This window comes from Argiope bruennichi, chromosome X2 (assembly GCF_947563725.1).
Source record: "Argiope bruennichi chromosome X2, qqArgBrue1.1, whole genome shotgun sequence".
Classification (NCBI taxonomy): Eukaryota; Metazoa; Arthropoda; class Arachnida; order Araneae; family Araneidae; genus Argiope; species Argiope bruennichi.
In genome coordinates, this window is record NC_079163.1 from 25,653,420 (window position 1) to 25,673,044 (window position 19,625).

The 19,625-nt window shown below is 29.2% G+C and overlaps 1 protein-coding gene across 5 annotated transcripts in view; it reads right to left on the minus strand.

The window, feature by feature from the left end:
- Positions 1 to 618: 618 nt before the first annotated feature.
- LOC129961017 (tubby protein homolog) overlaps positions 619 to 19,625 on the minus strand; it is a 368,549-nt gene continuing 349,542 nt past the window's right edge. For all 5 annotated transcript variants that reach the window (XM_056074806.1, XM_056074807.1, XM_056074805.1 and 2 more), the window contains 5 exons: positions 16,016 to 16,124; positions 12,249 to 12,347; positions 9,066 to 9,153; positions 3,746 to 3,829; positions 619 to 2,557 (listed from right to left, as the gene is read on the minus strand). In XM_056074806.1, the coding sequence (XP_055930781.1) occupies positions 2,424 to 2,557; positions 3,746 to 3,829; positions 9,066 to 9,153; positions 12,249 to 12,347; positions 16,016 to 16,124 (514 nt within the window). In that variant the 3' untranslated portion in view covers positions 619 to 2,423. The remainder of the gene's footprint in view (positions 2,558 to 3,745; positions 3,830 to 9,065; positions 9,154 to 12,248; positions 12,348 to 16,015; positions 16,125 to 19,625) is intronic.

Below are 19,625 nucleotides of genomic sequence, written 5' to 3' on the forward strand. Positions count from 1 at the left end.
CATGCTTCCTTTTTTCCACACACTGAGCTCAAAATACCGTTGGATGATCTAAGCTCGCTAGAAATGTAATGACTAATGTAGGTTATAAGCCTTATTGTCATTTTTCGCTTTCTTACGTCCATTCTTGTATCCAAGTGTATCTCCAATTGCTGTGCACATTTTCCTTTATGGTTTTTAACTGTTTCTTCAAAATTTTCCTATCATTGATCGATATGTTCGTTTTTTCTTGTACGCTTCTTCTAGTAATTTGTAGAATTACCTTTGTACTAAAAATTTAAGAAATCAGAAAAAGTATTTTAATTTTGATTCATAGTTTTTCTGAAAACATCAGAAGGGCCGTTTCTTTAATCAGTTTTTCTTCAATATTTTTTATGATTAAACGTTGAAGAATACTTTTTACTGTTTATATATTACATCGTAAAATTTCAATCTCCATAAAGTATTTTTTAATTGATTTTCTGAGGAAACAATGCAATAAACCTTACAAAGTGATAACTAGAAAATTTTTGTATCTAAATGAATTCAATTGTTCGCATTAACGTGATTAAGATTTTTAAAAATGGAACTAATAGACTACACAAAAATATCAAAGAAACAAGATGATAATATCACCAGAAACGTTTATTTTCAAGAAAGACATTTTAACAGCAGAAACAGGGTAAGAACAGAACATCAAAGACCAATTAATTACGTAACATCTGAAAACATGATTGAACAACAATTGAAATAAGTATCACAAAGTATTCTATGCAATAAACACTTGTTCTTCACAAGATAACATACACTTTTTCATTTTCGTCACAATGACTAGATAGATACAAACGTGAAACACTTGAATTTAACACAGCACATTAATAAATAAACTTCACAAATAAATACAAACATAACGGAATATCAACACATATTCAAACATCATTACAATAAAGAGATATTTGAAACATATATTGCATTTAAATTGAGAATTTAGTTTATATTTAAACATTTAAGAAGTATTGAACCACACACAAAAGTTGGGGGATCTCTAACTGCATAATATGCCTAAGGGGAACACTTGACAAGTGACATTCATAATTAAATAATTTAATGACATTTATAATTCATAATTATAAAACAATATATATATATATATGTATATATATTGTTTTATAAAGGATATATATATATATATTTAAACAGTTGCTTTTAGAAACTACGATTTGAATGAAACGAAACTGAGAAAAATAATAACAATGGAAAGCGATGAATTCCCAAAGGTCATTAAAATTTGACTGGAGTTACATAAATTATATCTCATTTCTATTTTATAGAAATGTAAAGACCCAAATGTGCACCTGAATTTGATATACAAATATAAATAATCTGTTTTTAGTCATTTCAGAGGATAAGCTTTTCATTTCATCAAAGAATAGATATTATTGTATATGGTGATTTTCATTGTTCTGTATTTTAAACAAATGTTTATTGTTTATGAAAGATGTTGGAATTCACCCACAAATTAATAATCTCCAGTATTTGTTCTGAATATTTCTGAATAATAAAATATTGTTGAATTGTTCTGAATAATAAAATATATCATGGAATCATTTGATAAATGGATTGAAACTATTTTTTGCTATTAATTCGTACGGCCGAAATTTGAAAGTAATTAATCTTCAAATTATATTTATTTTGAGAGAGATTTTTTTTATCTCAATCTCCACAACCGAATTAAAAAAATATAAAAATGCAAAGTATTAAATCAAAATCTTTAGATTTTATCTTCGCTTTGAAATTAAGTATCTCGGATATTCTCTGTTGTACAGGCTGAAGTCTGGTATTTTAATATTGATGTAAAAATTGAGAGAAAATGTAATCTACAAAGATCAATTTTGAATAGCAAAATTTTCCAGTACATAATTTCATGAAAAAACAAAAATGAAGATTACTTTAAATAAATTTTCAGGACAGAATTTTATTCAACTGTATGAAAGTACTGAATAATGATAACAAAACAGCTAAAATAAGATACAACTTTTAAAATTGTGCAATAATTTTTCCATGTTCTACTATCTTCTTAGATTTGAAATTTTCTGTGTTGTACACAGAAATATGTTTTGTGACAAATTTTTATAAAAATATAAAATCATAGTAAAAAGCATTAAAAAAACAAGACAAGAAAATGCTCGACATCACTTTCATTTGGACATGTGAATTGCACGTTCAGTGAGAACTTACTTATTTGGAAACCGTACGGAAAACATAAATAATTAATCTCGTGTATCATAAATAAATAATCACAAATAAGTGTAAAAGAAATCTTGACAGATTTATCCAAATAATTATATTAAGTAAGAGAAAAATAAATACACGAAGTGCCAAACGATTACCGATACACGGTATCACAGTTCCCATAAAATGAATCCTCTTTATTAGTCCCCACTTGGTTATTCACAGGCCAGTTTACTGTCCAAGCTCGACAAAGCTACTGCGAAGGCTTGGAGTGCGCACATAGGGTATCCATAATCCATTGTGAAAGCGTCATCAGATATGCGGCCGAATTGCATGACAATATAATCGGCTGAAAAAGAAATAGATATTACTATCTGCCTTAGTTTGATATAAAGTTTCAGTATTTACAATATTACCAAAATTCTTACTGCATCTTATCTTAAACGGAATGTCTGATCTCGAATCTGAATGCTATGTTGTTGCTTAACTTATGTTATAGGCCATAAAGGTCATTTCGTAGAATAAATTCCACAAGAAAGTCAAAAAGTCTCTTAAGGTAAATTCAATTATTTTCACAACTCTGATTTAAAAAACTTGAGCCCAAGTTCAAGTAATATGTTTTTAACATACCTACAGGCATAGTGAGAAAACGAAGTTAATTTAAATCAAAAACCTTCTCATGAATTTTCATAAAGTATCAGGACTAAAATTGTAATCCCAGCTCTGTTTCTGAAATTCGTCCAATTATTTAAATAGTGAAAAATTTATAACAATATCCCCCCCCCCCCAAAAAAAAATCTAGATGCCCTTGAAATACGACTCATTTTTAAAGTGAGTGTAATTCAGACCTCTAATTAGAACTCGGATTCAGATTTCGAATTGAGAATCCAAAATCTGAATGTCCTTATAACTACATGAAGATGTTTTTAATAATCAAAGCAAATACAATTTATTTACAGTTTTATATCGTGAAGGGTAAACCGAATGTTCTTTTAAAAGAAGTTAAGCAATTTTACTCACTCATTAGCAATAATAGAAACTCCTCAGCCCTTCTTTTATATTTTGAAATTTTCCCTCTAAATTAAGGAAATAATAAGAGATATCTAATTTTACATTACATATCGTCACAGTTTATATGAATACCGATACGAAATTAAATGTATTTGAAAGATGAATTACAAAATTGAATTATGTATCGGTAATTCCGCAATTCAACTCGAGAATTGATGCAGATGTTTAACTCTGCTTATTTGGAAACGTACATAAGAATGCCGCATGCACTCAAATATAAGTCAAGCATAAAAAGAAATGCATTTTGTAGTTTTAATTTTAAATAAAAATGATTTTTTTTTACTATCACGTTATATTTTAAAATTAGATGACCATAATTTTATTTATTTTTTATTCAAAAAATAATTTGCACAGATTGCTTCTAAACTTTAAGTCTTTTTAAGGTACCAAAACTAAATGCAACACGCAGAGGTAGCTTCAAAAATATATTTTAGAATGCAATTATAACTAAGTGAAATATACTTACGGTCATTTATATGAACGATCTGAAAATTCTTTACACTTGCTTGTGTCACACGTCCATGGAAGTTCAAAACGTATGACTGAGTTTCTGAAAAAAGGAAAGGCACAAAAATTTTCAAGATCACTGGTTGTCTAAAACACACAAAAAATATACTCTCCTATTTTCATTTAACGGAATCATTTTATTATATCGCCTATTCAGAATCATAGAGGTGAACTTTCAAAAATTGATATCCGAGTTATGGCAACAAATGGAACATAAATGGATCATTTTTCCTTTACAAAACAGGAAAATGGATATCTCAACTCCTTGTCGCTGAAGAGCTACATATGCGACAAGGAAAAACAAACGATCTTTGAAATATTTTTTTCCACAGATGATGAATTTTGCATTTCGGAATTTATGATTCTCAACAGGCGATATATCAGCAAAGATATATCACAAGTACCATATCATGTCTTACCACAGGTATTCAAATACATTAGTGCATGATTTATGGTATGTAATGCATTAAAACTAGAATAATTGTAACACACTTTTGACAAAGAATTAAATATATGAAATCATGCGATAAATCAGTTATTTAAATCAAAATTAATTTTGAAGCAAATCGTATTTTAGTAAATATTTTAGTTATTTAGTAAAATATTTTTTCTCTACCGAAATACATTATGTAAGAAGACTGAAATTTACTTGGTAGTTTGGTATTGGAAAAAAAATGGAAAAATTCAAAGAAATTAAATTTAATCATATTTTGTTGCACGTAGCGAAACAAATTTCATACGTATTATAATCACAAAGATGCCAAAAAACGGTCGAATTAATTTTTACTCATAGAAATTTAACGAAGAAATAAAAGAAATATCTTGCTTCTCAAGAAACCACATCTACAAACATAGTTTAACTGAATGCTAATAAGAATTCTAAATTCATATCAACCATTAATTAAATTTTAAATGCATTCACTACATTTAAAAAATACATAATATAAGGTTAAATTTCTAAATAGTGTTTTGCATTAATATTGAAACATAATGAATGCTAATGTAGATTTTTCTAGTTTAAGATAGCTTCTGTCCTTTCCTCCATAAATCCACTCTTAATCTAGCTTTATGGCAATAAATATTTATTATCTTTTAAAGACACCACATGCACCAAGGATTCATGAACAATGCTTATGAGCGACCTCCAGTACTTTCGCCTTCAATTTCTTAATGGTAGGTAGATCTTCTCATTTTTCTTCTTAGAATTGTTTTATTATTTGTAAAGTTATTACAGATGTAAGAGGATTTGTAGATGTCAGTGGAAGTGGCTCTTAAAGAAAAAAGGAACTGATTACCTTTAAAGTGCATTTCAGTTCGTAAGTAGGCGGAAACTATTTTCCTTTCATACCATTTTTTTTTTATCTTAATTTTTAAAGCTAGGAATACGAACGAAATTTTAATATTTATTTATTTATTCTACATTTACTTTGGTGGATTGAATGCTTTTTTTTTATCTGTATTGCATATAATCTCAGGTAAAAAACTTTGGACCAGACTTTTTAATGTAATAATTATTGTTGTTGAAATGGATGCCGCTGATTTCGATGGCAAAGTTGCGATAATAATATGTAACTCAAAGCTCGACAGCTGGGTACCGAGGGAATCACCTTTATTGCATAAATTCAAGAGAAAAGTATATTAACGCTTTAAGAATGAAATGACTTTCCTCTCCGGTTAATGATAAGTATATAATAATCCAAAATTGCCGAATCGTCATTAAATGTTGAAGATTTCGTTTTACCTTTGACCACGTTTAAAAATTATCCTTTTCAAAATTTTTTGTGGGCTTGGTTTAGAAATCGGACGCAATCAAATTATGCAAATAAAAACGTCATATAGTCTAATTTCGCTTTCAGCACAGATTCAACACATGTGACCATTGAAGTTGATACATAAATATTATAGAGATTGATTTTTGCAAATTGTATGTTCGATTGCTTAAGTTTTTCTGAAATAAACAAAATATATGTAAATACTTGCTGCAAAAAAGACGGAGCGTATGCCAGACATTGAAATAAACAATATGTACTACAGAATCTCAATTTGCAACATCCTCAGTCATGCAGAAAGACGAACACGTTATTTTCAAGTTAATCTTTATTACAAAAGGGACTCGATAGTAACAACAACAATAATGATATTTGCACATCATAAACACTTAAAAAAATTATTGCAAAGCTCACATTGTCGAATAACAGAGAGTTGTAATAACCTAAAGATCTCTAGCATGTAGTTGATTTTGAATATAGTTACAAAACTTCGAGAAGCAAAGTCTTCTATGAAATTCATCGATGTTATATATATTAACCTTTTCATATATCTGTAGAAGACACCGTTTGGATAGGGATTTTGTTGAGGTCATATATTTCTGAAGACATGTTATGATGAATTACTATAATGATCAATGAAGTCAGAAAATCCATTTTTTCGGAAAAAAATTATAATGTATAGTATTTATCATTTTTAAATATTATAATATTTTATTTTGAAATTTCTTCAGTCAGTTAAAAGAATTTTCTTTTAAATCCATTACAAGAACTTTTTTATGTATCATGAGCTTTATATGCTTTATGAGCTTAAATATATGCTTTAAGATGCTAATATATATGCTTTATGAGCGCTAAATTTCAAGTTTGAAGGTTTCTTACTCTCATTAAACATTTCTTATTCATGTAAAACATATCTAATATCCAATAAGAGGGCCGTGATATTATTCGGCGGTAATGAAACATTTGATTTAATAACGCTGAAGTTATAGTAATGCAGTTTTAGTCGGAAACCTAATAAATGCCAGTTGATCGATAATTATTTGAATTCATTACTTGTTAATTATTCATGCGCGTGCGATTCCAAGAGGTAAAGTTATCTGAGATGGAAAGATGGAAATTACAACGAAATTAATTTTCAAAAGATTGACAAGCAAGCAGATATTGGAATTTTAGTTACAACAGCTATTTAATAATGTAACCGTTGTTAATAAGTTTACAGATTCTTATGTTTAATTAATGAACAACAACTGAACTGAAATGAAGGTCAGTAAAATTTACAGTACTTCTATGGACTTGATATAAAAAAATGTAATTAAATAGTGTTTGACACAGACGCCTGTGTTGTGTGCGAGTCACAATCTAAATCCAGCTGTAAGAACTCCAACACCCATGACACAAGCTGGAGGGTGTTGTTTAAGACAGAATTCAATAAAACAAATAAATAAAATAAATATTTTCAAAAATCAGAATTGTGATACGGTTAATTAACATGTATTTCCAAAAAGAAAGAAAATAAGAAGCATGAAGATATCAAGAAGCCTAAATTCTATGTTTCACTAATTTTCTTTCAGTGGATTAAACCTCCAGATTCATATTAGAGCAACAGCATTTTTGAACTGCAAAACGTGAGAAGTGGAACCCTTCAAAAAGGAACTTTATTAAAAATATTAAATCTAATATAAATTATTCATTGAAATGTGAGAAATAAGATAACCTGGGGCATTTAATTAAAATCTGGAACGTAGATTCTAAAATCAAGGCTATCCTATCTAATTCAAGCGTTTCGTCACTAAATTCAACATAATAATGCATGAAAAAGGCTAAGAATGCAATGGAATTTTTTTTCAAGAATACTTCAGAACACGAACTATTTTTTACGAACAATTTTCTTGAACACAAAGCGCTTTGGATGACGCATTGTGATTGACGACTTCCATGCAAACTATAGAAAATCAACGATATGATGGTACCAGTAAAAAATAATAATAAAAACACGCATAATGGTGATGAGATGGCAAATTTTTCATGGGTGGTTATATCTGTCTCTCATAAATTTCTAAAGAAGCGTTAAGTGTGAAGTGATGACCATTCTCGTATCTTTAAAAACACCATGATTTAATTTACTGTTTACCTAAGTGCTTGAAACACAACATGATTTATTATTAAAGCATTAGCAAGCACTTCAGTAATCTAAATAATTTCAATATGTTCAATAATTATTAATACTATTTTACGTAGCTTGTTACCTGTCATAGATGTCGTGTTAAGAACAGAGCTCAAACTAATGCTGAAAGAGTCTAAATATGTAACTAACTATTTAGATTAATAGTTCTCCCCATGTTTCACCCCTGCACCCTATGATAAATCACTCCAATTCTCACACCTACACTCCCCTTGCAACCCATTCCGCTGCTCAAGGAAATTAATGCTCTTAAAGTATCTTACGAATCAAACGACAAGAATGAACTCAATATCTTTAGAGGATTCACTTTTAATTTTACATTTTATTCAATATTATAATAGTATTATATAATAGCAAATGTAATTGGAATTTAAATAATTTTCCTCCTTAACTTACGATTAAATCTAATAATTAGTCATTGTGATATTCAATTTGTCAAATGGATGACAGTTGGAGATCCTTAAGCTCGCTTCAGGGGGTTGAGTTTTATAAAATTAGATTTCAATGAAGATAGATGTAATTTCATATCTGTCTCATATCTGAAGCTGTGTCGAGCTTATTGCAATATTTCTCAGTAATTTACACATAAAACGTATATATTTTTACCACAAATGAAGCTCAGAATTAAATATCTTATTTCTTTAACATTGATAACATCAAACTTTCATAACTTCATTTTCCCCATAACTTTGAAGGAGAAAAATTCTATAAGATTTAATTTCAGTTTAATTTCTCATGTTTTGTGTTTTCCGTCACTGTTATCGACATTGCTTTCACTTCATTTTTTTCCTTAGCCACCCTTCTCCAGGAAACGTATACCACAAGTTGATAACCTTTGATTTTTTTGTCTGGGCACGGATGAATCTATTTTACATTAATTCCTATAGGGAATTATTATTGGTTAAGACGCGACCTTCATGAACTAATTAAATTTGTGAATTGAGGCTTCGCAAGCATTGTTAAAACTAATGTAAACCATGATAAATAGTGTATTAAATTGATTAACAGATAATTTGCTTATTAATATAAGCTTTTTAATAGATTAACAGATACCCAAACCCCACGAAACGTATACCACAAGTTGTTTACATTTGATTTTTTTGTCTGGGTACGAATGAATCTATTTTACATTAATTCCTATAGGGGGTGATTATTGATTAAGAAGCGACCTTCAGAAACTAATTAATTTTCTTAATTGAGTCATCACAAGTATTAGTAAAAGTAATGTAAACCATGATAAACAGTGTATTAAATTGATTAATATATAATTTTCTTATTACATCGCGCCATTTAATTAATTAATAGGTTTAAATTTGTTTATTTTTTACCATCATTCCATTGTGGGGTCTTATTCTGCAATTCGAGAAGGTTTTCCATTTTTCTGCTCTTCATTCTCTCTAAGAGACCTTCACCCTCCTAAAAAATAAAAATGAAATCAGTGAATTGATTTTATGTTATGCCATAACACATTCAAATGCTTTTAAAAATAAAATTAATTCATAATTTCAAGGAATTTATAAATCAAAAGACTTTCTTTCAGTTATTACTAGAGATATCACTAGTTTTTTCTAAATTATTATATGTTTACTTAAAAAGTATGTCCTCTAAATTGCTTCGAATGTCTTTTGGAATATATTATGAAATACTTTATTTAGAAAACTTGTCATTTACATAATTTATTATTTACAATAACATATTTTGAAATTTTTATATTCCAAATTCCGCTCCGTTTAAGAGTACATTAGTTTTCAAATAGAAAAAATTGTACAGAGAAACTTATTTTATAGCCTTCGTGTCTAAAATTTATTTCTGTAATCTTCATTCACTCATAACTAGAGTGACTAGATTGTTTAGCGTCATCCTGGGATGGTCTAAAAAAACTAGATTGGAAAATTCTGGGTTTTATGGAAGTTATTAGACAGAGCTTAGGAAGAGCTGTAGATATGGTCTAAAGAAGTTGGCAAAATAAATAAAAAATATTCAAAGTAAGGAAAAGTATTAATTTTGAAAGACTGCACAAAAAAAGAGAAAGGTGAAGAAAAATTAGCAGCATGTTGATAAACAATAAGACTACATAAAAAAGTAGATACTTCATTTTTTTTATTTATTTACTGATTCTTCAGATTAATTTAGCACTATTAATAGTACGTATGATTATATTTTATTAATAATAAAATTGGGCAAGAATACCTCAAAAGTTACTTTTAAATAAAATTAAAAAAAAATTTAAAGGACTCAATTTTATTACATAATAACAATTAACATTCCAAATTAATTAATTATCACAGTTAAATTCATTTAAATTTTATTGACATTTATTGCTAGTAAAATTAGGGACAATTTGGGATATTTTGCTCAAAATTGGCATAGTGCTAGAATATTTTGTTCGTCAGCTTAATAACACAGGGTTATCTTGTTCTTGTAATTGGGATAAATCTGGGACGAACGTTTTTCATTCCAGTAAAATCAAAACTGAATAGTAGAGTTTCTGTTCCCTTTAATTATAATTAATATGATAAACACTTTGCATCCAGGATAGTAGAAGTTGTTTTATTAACCTAAGTATAAATGTGCATAAAAATGCTCACTATTTTAATTGCACCTAATTCAGCCATTTCTGACTCGGGGGAAAAACTTGCTTCATTATCAAAGCTTAATGAATATCAATTACATCGATTTTTATAAATTTTCTTCAAACTTAAAAATGCAAAGAATCAAGAAGTCTTAGACTGAAAAAAAAATTAGAGTCTTAAGTAATCTTTATGCAATGTATTAAAAAAAAATACGAATTATTTATTTAAAAAACCACTTTGAAGTACTGATCAAAACTTTTCTTGTATTCGATAAAACGACTGAAGGGAAACTAAAGCCTAAAACAATTTAAATTACTTTTAGCTGAAACGATTTTTTCCCTGTCCCCAAAGGAGTTCAACCATGCGTTTTACGAGTAACATCGAATTTTTTAATTGAATTAATTCTACTTGAAACGAAAATCTCTTACAGCGCAAGTATTATTTTTCTTTCCTTACTATGATTGAAGAAAATTGAGAAAAAATTATCCGTGCTTAGCAGGTCTTGGTTTTATTTTAGTAACAGTTAAACACTTTGTATTTCAAAGTTATGATATCATTCTTATTATATGATTTATTATAATTTTATTTTGCCCTAAGAAGTGTTGCCTTTTCTAATGAATCAAAATCGTTTAAAATGAAGCTTGGAATAATTTGAAAATCCTCTTAGAAAATTTGAAATATATAAGCCTTTTTGATTATTCTTTAACCCTTTATTTACTGATAATACTTAAAAGTACCATTTAAATCAGGTTTATTCTTCGTAATAAGACTATTTTTTCTGAAGATATTCAAAAGAACATGGAGAATGCAACCCAGATAGCAAGCTATTAATATAAGCTAAAAGTTCAAATTAAAAATATTTAATTATTAAATTAATTAAGATATTTCAATTAATTAAAAAAATTCTTGGATTCCCTGAAATTATTCTGCAAGAAAACTTAATTACTGGTGTAAAAGTAAAGTTGAAAAATTGATGGTAAAATAATTTGCTAAATAAAGGGTTAATTCACATACAAAAGAAATGTTAAGTTTATACACATCTACTTAGAAACATTTATAAAGTTTGGCAACATTAGAATTTAAGTTCTTATTATAAGATATAGCAAATTAAGATTATCATTCAAAATTGTCTTGAATACATTTTGCTTTACTGATATATATTGGTTGCAAAGCACAAGACAATTTCAAGAGAATTCAGGAACTGGAAACTATCTAGTCACTTTTTCTATATATTCAGTGTATAGAATTAAATTCGTTGATGGAAATACATCTAACGATTCATTCTGAATCCATCGGAAAATCGTTTGCTTCTCGTTGGGAGAATTAATTCGAATTTCATCCTAAGAAAAGAGGAACTAATATGTTCCAGCTTTCCCACTATTTGAAATATAGTTAGTTAACGGCATATTTTTGAAGCTATATAAGGCAATTTTGGGATAAACCACATGGTTTTGAACTTTAGTTCAGAGTAGTAGACAACATATGATTTAGCTTCTAACTTTTTCAAATTTTCATGTCTCAGAAGAAGAAGAGAGTTGACTTTCATGAATTTAACGAGCACCAGGCCCGAGTAAATGACAGAATGAAGTTACAAACCCATGATTCTGACGCAAAACGAACTTGGGCCCTTTAATTTTTACAGATATTTGATTATTTTTAAATAGACGACATTTAATAAAAAAATAATAGAATGAAGCCTTACTTATCATCATTTTGATATGTAGATTATTTTCAAAATTAAGGGATTATTTATTTATATATTTTTACACTACTCGCATTAATCTCTGATATAAACAAGTTGTGGCATAATTTTATATATTGAGCCCAAGGTCAATGTCAAGGTCAGATTTGAGACACTGTTTCATTGAAAATACGTCTCAATTGTTTTGAATGACATACAATAATAACTGAATGCATAGAGATTTGAATTATACTTACAGCGCTTGATTTTACTTCTATCCGTTTGTTTTCATTGTTCAGAGCTGGGAGTACAACAGACATTTTTCTGGGTCCTTTAAATCCCAAAACGTTTGTCTCCTGGAAAATAAAATTGATAACTTTGTCACATTATATTATCCTTATTTAGACGATTATCATGTCAATTAAAAACAGCTTTTCGCTCTAAACTGTAGCCAAGAATAGATAAATGTGGGGATGAATGATACAAGCGGGGCGGAAACTAAATGGAACAATTTTATAAAACTTGAAGCAGTAAGTTATGAAAGTAGCGGCCCCATTCGGAAGACAGAACATAACTTTTAAATTTGATAGCGTTGGTCTAGTTTCAGCGGTTTTTATTACTGCTTCTCTCCCCTTTTTTTTTACAAAAAAAAAAAAAAAACAACAACAACAACAACAAAAAAAAACGATATTTAAGTAGCTGTGCAATGCTCATTTCTAGTTCATTTGAATTTCTTTCTTAAAGATATACAGTTGTGTCCAAAATTGTGGCAATCTTACAGAAAAAGTGTATTTTGAAGTCTGATGAGTTTTCAAAAACGTATTTTGAAGCTTGATGCCTCATAAAATCCCTTTTTTGGGGAAATAAAAGCAGAAAACTATGAATTATTCAAACAGTGCGCGTAGCAAAAGTACAGGATTCTCATTGCCATGCATTCATCTTTCCTACTGCTTAATGAAATAAATTTATAAACTGAATTTTGTTAGAACCCTATTTATAAAGAAGAACAATGAAGAAAAAATTAGATTCTCAGAATTTATCACTATGCGAGTTTGTATTTAAAAAGGCAAATTTTAATGTTCATGGCAGTGTATAATCCCTTCTTATGGACTGTAGTAAATTTCTTTGCGATCTTGTTTAGTATGAATAATATTTTCTTTTTTATTCGGCTTGTTTTTGATTACGATATTTTAGCAGACATAATAAATTTTATTGTGTCTACTTAACCACAATTTATTGTGGTTAGTTTTATTTAGCCACAATAACGAGATTTTATTGTGTCTAATTTTATTGTTTGCGTTTGAAAACCTTAAAATATTACAAACATAGTATTTTAAGGTTTGGCACTTCCCTTGGTAGTACCAGGTTTAAAATAAGATTTCTTAAAATATCTTTTTATGTATACTTACACCTTAATAAGCATCGTAATCTTGCTCAGGTATAAATACTTCATTACGTTGGAAAAAAAATTGAGTATCGAAGATTATATTTTGCACTGTTACAAGCATTTACTTATTTTTTAAAATTTATCTTCCCATCATATTGACAAATTCTGTTTAGGGCTTTTGATCTCTTATAACTGACTGAGTATTTCATTATTTCAGTAATACAAGCAGAATACATTTTTTCTTTCATTCTTTTCCTGCAGTTTTCCCCTCAGGACGAAACAGGAAGATTGTGGTCGTAGTACTCTGAATGTCAAATAGTTTAATTTCAACTTGAACGTTTTTTCACTTTTATTGCAGTTAAAAATTGGATTACATAAAATTTAAAGCCTTAAATCAAATTCCGACCACTGTATCGAACAGCTCTTGCATTCACCTTCGCGTTGTCTTACTTCTTGCATATGCGCAGATAATGTTTTTCCGTTATCACTACATAGTTTCTCTGTCAAGCTGTTAATAAATGCTGTTAAATATCTTTTACTAATTTCATCAGATTGTTTTTGAAGCGATCGAATCTTTTCAATTAAAAATTCAAATGATGATCTAGTTTTCTTCAATTTCTTTTTATTTTGCACTTGGCAATATTATTTTACATGTTTCTTTATAACAATCATCATTTAATGTCATTTGATCAATATTGTTACATCTCCGTTTACCGTTATATTTATATTTTATTATCGCTAAGTACAAATATTCAAAAAACAACTACCAATTTACAATCAGTCACGTAATGCACCTTTCTTCCTTTTAAACCCAACACTAAATACCATTAGCTGAAGAAGTAAAAGCAAAATGACACGATATTGACTTTCTAAACATCGCGTTTTCATCTTTCAGGAATTCAAATCAATGAAAGTTACCTCATATCGATTTAGCAAATTAGAATTCATTCGTTAATTATTTAACTATAATTTTATAAATTACAGTTATATGAATACTCTTGTTTCATTATATTAGTAATAAAATTATCTTTTTTGTAATTCAAGAATTTGGGTTAATACTTATAAAACGTAGAGTCACGAGCCATTAAACTCTTAAAACACTCTTTCCCCGGAAGGTTTCTACAATTTCAGCCATTATCTGTGAGAAAATGGGTTATTTCAAGAGTTATAGTGCGAAAGGCAACAAAGTGGGCTCACACCAGAATATATATTGCATTACTTCGCAGAAGTCCTCTTTTCGAGACATTGGACCATTTACCATTTTACTTAGTTATCCATACGGGACACACTTATTTCTAAGTATCCATCGCATGCAAATATTGTGCTTTCATTTTATAACTAGAGTATTTTCTCTCTTTTATACTTTTTAGAGATTCAGAGGTATAGTGGTATAAACTCTGAGGAAAGTGTAAATCGCGGAGAATCATTTATATCAGTAAAACTGCTTTGGAATCAAAAAGAATAAAAAGAAAGTGTTGTAAATAACAAGAAAATGTACAAGATGAGAAAGTAAAGGAGTTACCGTATTATATCTTTTATTTCACTTACATAAATTATTTTTTAAGTCAATTACATTATTTTATAAGTAATTATTATACATTATTTTATAAGTCAATTTTTTTTTATCAAATAAAAAAAAATGTCTTTAGAAGCTCAGGATATTTTGAATTTCCTGTATCATAGGAAATTCCATATCATCAGAATTTTCCAAATGGAATAATAATTTATCATAGTTTGTCTCCTATCTGGGCTAATCTTTATTACTTTGGACTCCATATGTTATTTTATTACATAGAAAAAAAAGACTTTTGGAGCCATATGTTATTTTACTACAAAGAAAAAAGGACTTTTTGTTACTTATACCTTGTGGTAAAGCAATTTTGCATTTCTCTTAGTACTTCAAGTATTAATGCCTTTTTAACAGTTGCAAACTTTAAATGGGACTCTATCATTGTCTGAGCCCTTCAAAGTACGCATAGAGAAAGTCAAGGGCTGTTAAAAGGGAACAGTAACTTGTGAATATAAGAAAAAAAAAGAGCAAAACGAACTCTTTTTACTGCCTTTTGTTCCTGATTATGGACTCTACTTTAGGCTTAATTAATGCATATATTTATTTATTCATTTATTTATTTATTTTTCCATTTATTTATCTATATTATTCTCTTTTCTTTAAAATTCTTTTATTTTATTTTTATTTTTCTGTTTTCAAAGTTTAAACTGCCTATTTTTGATAAATTTTATTATTTACTAATTATGTTCCAATGATACTGTTACTGTGAAATATTAAGCAGGCTCTTCTGATTGAGCCATTTAGACCTCCACTTTTTATGCCTGCTCTTTAATTTCTTTATTTTTTTTGGGCGTCTTTAGCTTCTTTTGCATACATGTGTATGAAAGATTTTTTTTGAATGGCCAGTCCTTTGACAGCTATTTAAATTCTATTTTTTTATTTTAATTATGAATTTTTTTCTGGTGTAACGCCACTTTTGGCACACATCTAATCATTCTCAATGAAAGATTTATAGTATTAATTCTAAAATAATAAAGAAAGATTCGACATTAAAAAGACTGCAACAATTTAAATGCGTAAAAGATAAACTAACACATTAGAGAATACATATAAATCAAATTACTTACATATGATATCAAAGCAATTTCGCAACGTGAATCTTTCTCCGAGCTTATCCGTTTCTTGGGATTGAATCCAGCATCATATACAGTGAAGATGGTGCCCAACAGGTTGGATCTGAAAGAGAAATCCATGCATGAAATGAAATGGTGTTAAGTTAACAGACAGTTAAGTTAACATCAAAGAATGATTAGGAACGCACACAAATCAGTATTCCACTTACTCTTATCACCTAATGTGAATTTTGTACATTATTTTTTGCGTACTTTTCTTTCTCTTATTACTTTAATGTCATTTAATAATTTAACTTAGTATATAGCAAAGTTAAAATACCTTTTTCTTGCGAGTATTTGAATAATCGGTTTTATTTATGGTATACAGCAAGACACAACGATGTATTTAATATATTTAATGCGTAATATTTGAATTCAAAGAATTCAAAATATTTTATTTATCTTATATATTTAAATGAGTAATTCTTGTATATATGTTTATTCGGTGTATCTAGGAAACGGCTCTAACGATTTGGATTCAAATTTGATATTTAGTTAAGATTTTGCTTTTTAAGTTTATCTATATAGGTATTTTTCCTGAAAAAAAAAATAGATTCTACAAGCAAAAAAAAAAAAAAAAATTAGTAACTAACTATTAGAATATGTTCATTCAACTTCTGCTTCGAAGTGTGAGTAGTGCAGTATGGTAGTCAGAACAACATGTCTAACACGTGTGTTGCGGGTATTCAGGCTCTTTTTGCTTTATTTTTTACGTATGAATTTATATTTAATACTTTTGCTTTTTAAGTTTATATATATAGATGCCTTTCCAGAAAAAACGCGATTTTACTCTCTCTCTCTCTCACACACACACATACACGAAAGAACCCCCCATTTTTTTTATAACTAACTATTAAAGCCTTTTTTTTACTGCTCTCATGTTGAAAATGTCATATAGCGCCATCTCGGACCCGATTTCACAATGGTAAAACAGAGTAGAAGTTCAAAAATATAATAAATCATAGATAAACTTTAAAATGAATGCTGTAATATAGCAGATTGTTTCGAATAACATGCTAAACTAAGTGTATTCATGATTTTTTTTTTATTTAAATGACCAGTTGATATATAGGTAAGACTGAAAAATATTAATATGTAATCAGTATATGATTCGTATCTAAATATATTCCCCCAAAAAACATGATTTTACAATAAATAAATAAGAAAATAAATAAAAAAACCACAGAGCTGAGCTCGGTTTTCCTCGTACTATATAAGTAATTTAATACAATGCATTTAATATATAACTTCATGCCTTTAATATACAGGGTGTTTATAAAGTCCCGGACCCATTTTGATGTTTAATAACTCATAAAATAATAAAGATAGATTAAAATTAATAACATAAATGGTTAAATAGACTCAAAAAGTTTCATGACCCTTGTCAATGAACTTCCACGTGTGCCCCCTTCGTTGCACGGAGAATATCAAATCGATAGTCAATTTCACGCCAGGTAGCGGCAAGCATGTCGGCATCCACAGAGCCTATTGCGGTTGTAATTCTGGCTTTTAGGTCATCAATGTTCGACATTCTCCTCCTGAAAACGTTGTCTTTTACAAACCCCCAAAGGAAAAAGTCCAGCGGCGTTATATCAGGTGATCTGGGTGGCCAAGGAATTGGACCTCCTCGCCCAATCCATCGTCCTGGAAAATGGTCATTCAAAGAAGTACGAAAGATGGTGGCCCAATGAGGTGGCGCACCATCTTATTGCAAAAAGTCATGTGGCTGAAGCTCTTCTAGTTGTGGAAATACCAAGTTTTCCAACATGTCTAAGTATACGACTGATGAGACCGTCTTTTCTGTAAAAAAGAAAGGCCCAATGACTCGGTCGTGCATTAGTCCGCACCACACATTAACCTTTGGGGAATCCCTTTGTGCCTCACGGTATTCATGGGGGTTTTCAGATCCCCATATGCGCACATTATGGCGATTAACAATGCCAGAAACATGAAAGGATGCTTCATCGGAGAACATTCTGCGCTTCAGAAAATCAGCATCATCTTCTATCCTCCTTAGCATATCTGTTGCAAAATCCATCCTCCTAGGCCTATCGTTCGGTTCCGAAACTTGAACAATTTGAACTTTGTATGCATGGAGTCTTAATTTTTTCTTAATAACCTTGTACACCGTCGAAATTGGCATATCCAATTCTGTTGCGGCTGATCTCACAGATATTCTAGGATTGTGTAAAATTGTCTCTGACACGCTCAACATCAAAAACATTTGTGCAAAGACGTCCGGAACGTTTCTTATCTGCGATACTTCTAGAAAATTCTTTTTCCACCGCAAAATGCTGTTTTTGGATGGAGGATCTTTTTGGTAAATTCTTTTGAAATTTCTCTGTGCTTGCACTATCGATTTCGTGTCTATGAACCACCATAAAATCTGTGCTTTCTCTTGTGGTGTATGCATTCTCCTTAATATCCGCTTGAATAAAACATCACATACAAAAGTGCTACATAGAACAAACACATCAAAAGTAAACATAACATTGCAATAGTTGCCAAAAACAAAAGAGAGAAAAATGCAGTTAATAAGCAGACGATATTTAGAAAAGTACAGATATTTAGACTGGAAAATGAAATTATCTGAAATTAACCACACACGCAGACGATATTTACAAAAGTAAAAATATTCAAACCTGAAAAGGAAAATATATGAGTTATTCCATCAATAAATGCCATAAGTTTGTTTATATCTTCATTAGTTTATGAGTTATTAAACATCAAAATGGGTCCGGGACTTTATAAACACCCTGTATTTTAGCACAGTTTTGCTTTCTTTCAGTATTGGTAAGTTTGTTGTGTTGTAAAAATTAATGTTTGTTCGAGACTTTCTTCTGGATGAAGAAATGAGATATTTGGAGTGCTCTACTGAATATGACTTCGAATTTTGGAAATTTCTTTTTCTGTGAGTGATAATTATTACATACGATATTTCATCGTTCATATTCATAGATCAAAACTAAAACAAGCTAATCTACAAAAAATTTCATAAAAAAACTTCTAGAATTGATTAAATTGCATATTCATAAAGCTTGGAAAAATATTTTCAGGAATGCAGAAATAGTGATTGTGCTTTACGAAGACACGAGCCAAAAACTGAGACATTGAATGTTAATTTTACTTTCACAACAATGGCTGAAAAACCGCGCAATAGGTTTTTACAATCTACTAAAATTTATGATAATTATCTGAACTTGATACCAAGTTGGAGTCAAAGAAGTTTTATAGATTGGACTGCCTTTTAAATATATTTTAATCTCAGCGAATTGCTATAATGAGCAACTTTCAAAGATAACTTTTTCTCTATTAATTGGCTCGTTGGGAAAGGCGCCAGGTAGAGTAAGAAAGAACATTTCTATTTCAAAAAACAATTATAATGACGTTCGGATAAGTTCCCGGAACACTACTAAGCCGTATCACATATCTGTTCCTAACACATAAATCGTTTTTTTTTTTTCAATTTGATTCTTAAAAAAAATAATAGGACAAAAAGGCCATCGCCGATCCATTAATTAAAATCTTTCTTAAAGAACCTAGAAAAACCCAGTCAAGCATTTTG